The sequence below is a fragment of the Primulina eburnea genome, chromosome 2 (genome assembly GCF_022965805.1).
Source record: "Primulina eburnea isolate SZY01 chromosome 2, ASM2296580v1, whole genome shotgun sequence".
Taxonomy (NCBI): Eukaryota; Viridiplantae; Streptophyta; class Magnoliopsida; order Lamiales; family Gesneriaceae; genus Primulina; species Primulina eburnea.
Genome location: NC_133102.1, coordinates 32,838,907 through 32,843,692, shown reverse-complemented (window position 1 = coordinate 32,843,692; position 4,786 = coordinate 32,838,907). Strand labels below are relative to the sequence as shown.

Sequence of the window (4,786 nt, the reverse complement as noted above, 5' to 3'; positions counted from 1 at the left end):
AAATAAATTCTATAAAAGTAACACACAACTTAAAACCATAATCAAAATTAAATAGAATAATATAATCAATACAGATACTTAATTTTAGTTTATAATTTCAAAAAATATCAAATTTAAATTTGAATTTTAAAAAATAATTTGAAAAAAAATTCACATTTAACTACGTATTTATTTCCTATTTGTTTCAAATATTAATGTGGTATGTGAATACATTAATAATGTTATTTTTTTATAACTACTATTTTTGAGAAAAACTTTCCAGATATGAAAAAAACTTTTTATATATATATATATATATATATATATGCGTGTACGCGTGTAAACCATATAAAATAAAGAAAATATAAATATTACCCTTAAATCAAAAAATAAAATATATGAAAAAAAATAATAAAATTTTGATAATGAAAAATATATTTTAAACTTGAATTTCTGTAGTTTCCATATGCTGGTAGATCGTATCAACGAACTAATCAGAGTTTAAGCGTTAAATGTATTTTTGAATGATTTAGAAATATTTTATGTTTTCCATTGAGTTCAGTTTCAATTTGAAAAAATAACATAAAAAAAAACACATAATTCATAGATTACATTTCAATTGATATAAAAATGAATTAAAATCAAATTTCAACTAATAAAGGAATTTATATAATCAATTCAAACAATAATTGAAGTTTATATTTTCAAATTTATTCAATTCACATTTGAATTTTTTTTAAAAGAAAAAGATCACTCTTTATTACAAAAATATCAATAAAAATCGCATAAAATTAATTGTTTTCAATCATTTATTGCAGTTCACCTATTTCGAGATTAATAATATATATTTCTTTTATTAGAATTATCATTTTTAAAATTAATTGTTTCAATCAAATTATAATCCGCACAACCTCGTTGGTACAAACCGTGTGGTAGAACCAAGATATTAAATCATGTGATGAAACATATGTCATATATTTTAATGTTATTTATTTTTTCAAGATATTTAGATTTAAATTTGAAATTAAAATGAAATTTATATTTTCAAGAAATTCAATTTTAACGGAAATTTGAAAAAGAATTTGAAATGTTTTACGACAATTTTATTAATTTTCATACTTTAATTAACTACATATTAATTATCAATTATCAAATATTTCAAATTATGTTATCCAATAGGCATAGAAATTTCAAAAAGAAACTTTGAAAAGAGAACTCATTAATGTTATTGAAAATTGTAATATTATTAAATATATTAGGAAATAATTTTTCTTTTTTTATTTCCTTATTTAGTAATAATTTTTGCGGGAACTTACTAAATATAGCAACAACTCTGCTTTTATATATATTAGTATCTAACCCGTGCGATGCACGGGATGAAATTAATTACTATGCTAAATTTTATAGAATTTAAATATACAAAATACAAATGCTTATAAATTAGATAATTAAGAAACAAATTTCTTCACATATTATGAAAAATTTCTTTAAATACAACATTTGTCGTTGAATTTTTTTTGCTACTATCATTATCACATATCAAAATTTTTAGAACTTTAGGGTTTGTAACTCTAGATACAGCGACATACAACTTACCATGACTGAAAACTAGTTTTTTCAAAAGAAGTCCTACATGAGATAAAGACTGCCCCTGACTTTTGTTGATTGTCATTGCATATGATACAATCAAAGGAAATTGTCTTCGTTGGAATTTGAAAGGAAGTCTTGGATCAGAAAGAGTCAATGACAACTTGGAATAATAACTTTATGACCTGCATTAGTTCCAGTTAGAATATTTCCTTCCAAAACATGATTTCCATGTCTTGTCAAAGTCAATCTAGTTCCATTGCATAGTCCAAGAGAATGATCTATGTTCCATAGCAACATAACCGGAGTTCCTACCTTTAAGTTTAACTCGTGATTTGGTACTCCAGAACACCTTATTGCATTTAAGAACTCGGGGGTATGCACATCATGTAATAAGTCACTATTTTTATCAGAATAACACGTTGTATCAGAACTCAAATACAATCTTCCCTCTAAATGGTTCATTGAAATCATGTATTCATTACTGACTGAACGACATCAAGAATCAGGGCCAATATAGCTCTTTTCTCGAAATATGTTGCATCACTGACATTATTTGGAAACAACAGATATGTGCTCTCAACAATTGTTGCAATAGGATCATTGTAATCTTTCAGCAAAAGCTCATATGGAATATCAATTGTTGCATAACCTTCATTTGCTTCTCCAATTTTTCCATCTCCTAAAGTAGCAATCCAATCCGAAAATTTTTTCATTTCAGCATATTCTTGATCACAACCCAAATTCTGCAGTCTCATGTTTTTCGTCAATCTCAAAATTTTGCAATGTCTCCAAAGGTACGATGAATTAATAGTGGCAAGAACAATATCATGTCTAATATCTTTTGGAATAACAGGCAATATTTGTCTAAAATCACCGCCGAAAACAACTGTTTTTCCTCCAAAAGGCATATGAAGGCTTGAAGGATTGACGAATCTCATTATATCTTTCATACTTTTATCCAGAGCTTCAAAACAAAACTTGTGCGTCATTGGAGCTTCATCCCAAATCATAACTTTAGATTTTACTATAAGTTCTGCAAGAGGACTTCCTTGCTTGATATTGCATGTCGATTCCTCAGTAGGATTAAATGGAATTGAAAAGCGAGAATGAGCAGTTCTTCCACCAGGAATTAGAAGAGATGCTATACCACTGGATGCCACGTTCAAAACAATTTCTCCATTTGATCTCAAGCATGCAGACATAGTTTTCCAAATAAATGTTTTTCCAATACCTCCATATCCATATACAAAGAAAATCCCTCCCGTATTTGAATCAACAACAGCCATAATCGTATTATATACTTGGCGTTGTTGATCGTTCAAATTATTTAGGAGATTATGATGTTCTCTGAACAGAACTCTTCTATCAAACCGCATCTCATCATGTATTAGGCTATTTTGTGAAGACTGAAAATATTCATCACTTGGAAATGGCATTGATTGAAATCCACGTAAACTCTTTCCATAGCTTCGCAATAGTTTCTCAATTTCCACCAACGCATGACTTTTAATTTCATCCTCATTCAATTCCAATTCTATAAAAGAAATTAATTTAAAATATATAAATGCTTTAAGCTTGCAAAAATATAATAAATCATAAAAATACAATGAAATATTGGTGCATACCTTGATGTTGCAGCAAGTTACGTTGTTTGTATAAAATATCATCCGATAAATATGTCCAACAGGACTCTCAAACTACTTCAGGTCGACTGATACTGTCTGATTACAATAGAGTAGCAAATAAAACTCTCAAGGATTGGGCTGAAGCCCAATGACTTGCCTCAACGATGCCATCAATGTACTCTTTATCATCATTCAACAGCCCTAATGCATAGCAAGCATCACGAAATGAACGGTATTGAACGTCGTTGACAATAGATATATCATCATAGCACGTGGCACCACGAACTACATTGAGTAGACATCTTAAATAGTGCATATCACCACAACCCGGAGGACCATAAAAAATACGTCCAATTGAAAATCTCTGTTTTCTAGGAACAAATTCTCGTGTATCTCTTTTCCAAACAAAATTCATTGGAAATTCAGCATATGTTAATTCTCTTGCCTCTGGATATTTCTTATTAGCCTCCATCCATGCAAGAAACATGCTTTGATTAACAGTAGGTCGTTCAAGAACAGTATCAATTTGATCAATATCAGAAAAAATAATATTTTGTTCATTCGGAAGATGAAAGCTCAAACGCTCAACAGGTGGGTCTTTGTATTGAATCTCAAATCAAAAAATTCTCCACGCCGCCTCACACGGGGAAATGTATCTGCAGTCATAGTACATATTGACTTCATCAACAGTTTTTCCAAAATTGTCATTATCCGAGCTTTGATAAAATGATGCAATCACACGATCATGTCCTTTATTTATATACTTGAACAAATATTTGATCGCTTATGAGGAACAAATATACTTGAACAAATATACTTGAACAAAGATTGGTTACACCATTCGACATTAATATGAGCGTCCTTAATCAACAAATAACGATTATGAGGAACAACAAAACTGTTATCTAGATTAACACCATTCTTCAAAAATGTTCGTTCATTATCTCTGCGTCTATAGACTAAGTATCCATCCTCATCAATTGATGTCACTTCAACAAACTTTTTCGGAAAATTCTTTGTGCAACGTCCATCAGACATGCATGGGGATTTCTTTCTTGCCTCTCCACATGGACCGTGCATCATGAGAAGTAATTTAATTTAGTTTGTGTGAACTGATTCATAAATGACAAAGTAATATAGATATATTTTGTAGATATACCTGACAGCAGAAATCCAATTTGAAATTTCATTTTCTGTGTCGTAAATGTATAGCTGAGCAAACTTAGGGGATACACCTTGACATGGAAGTAAGCTTCCGATTAAATGATAATTTTGACCATGAATTTTAAAAACTGGAGGAGAGCTGCCTTGATTTAGACATGAATCTATCTTTCCTCCCATCAACGTGAAGCAAAACATGTTATTGTATGATCGGATGTTTTCACAGAAGTGTTTGCTCTTGTCGCTCGTTCCATACAATAAATCATATAATATTTGAGGTGGTTTCTTCAAAAATGAAAGTTGTATTTTTCCTTGGATACAACATAAAGAGTACTTAGGACTCTGAGATTTATTATTTGGATACAACCTCTCTTCATACCAGAACATCGCACTACAAAACTCACATTTGTACGATGTATCGCCTATATCCC

At 29.8% G+C, this 4,786-nt stretch overlaps 1 protein-coding gene across 1 annotated transcript; it reads right to left on the bottom strand.

Moving 5' to 3' along the window:
* Positions 1-2,036: 2,036 nt before the first annotated feature.
* Positions 2,037-4,274, bottom strand: LOC140824222 (uncharacterized). Its single transcript, XM_073185818.1, has 3 exons — positions 3,998-4,274; positions 3,348-3,479; positions 2,037-3,103 (listed from the first exon to the last, which is right to left on the bottom strand). The coding sequence occupies exons 1-3, from the start codon at positions 4,272-4,274 to the stop codon at positions 2,037-2,039; spliced, it is 1,476 nt and encodes a 491-aa protein (XP_073041919.1).
* Between the last annotated feature and the right edge of the window lie 512 nt (positions 4,275-4,786).

What these genes read in the sequence shown, in the direction of transcription:
- LOC140824222 (XM_073185818.1), bottom strand. Translation starts at nt 4,274, where the DNA reads ATGCACGGTCCATGTGGAGAGGCAAGAAAGAAATCCCCATGCATGTCT. An exon ending in GTTCAAGTATATTTGTTCAA is followed by an intron (nt 3,480 to 3,997) that starts GTATATTTGTTC and finishes TACTCAATGTAG; the next exon opens with TTCGTGGTGCCACGTGCTAT. An exon ending in TGATGGCATCGTTGAGGCAA is followed by an intron (nt 3,104 to 3,347) that starts GTCATTGGGCTT and finishes TTTCTTTTATAG; the next exon opens with AATTGGAATTGAATGAGGAT.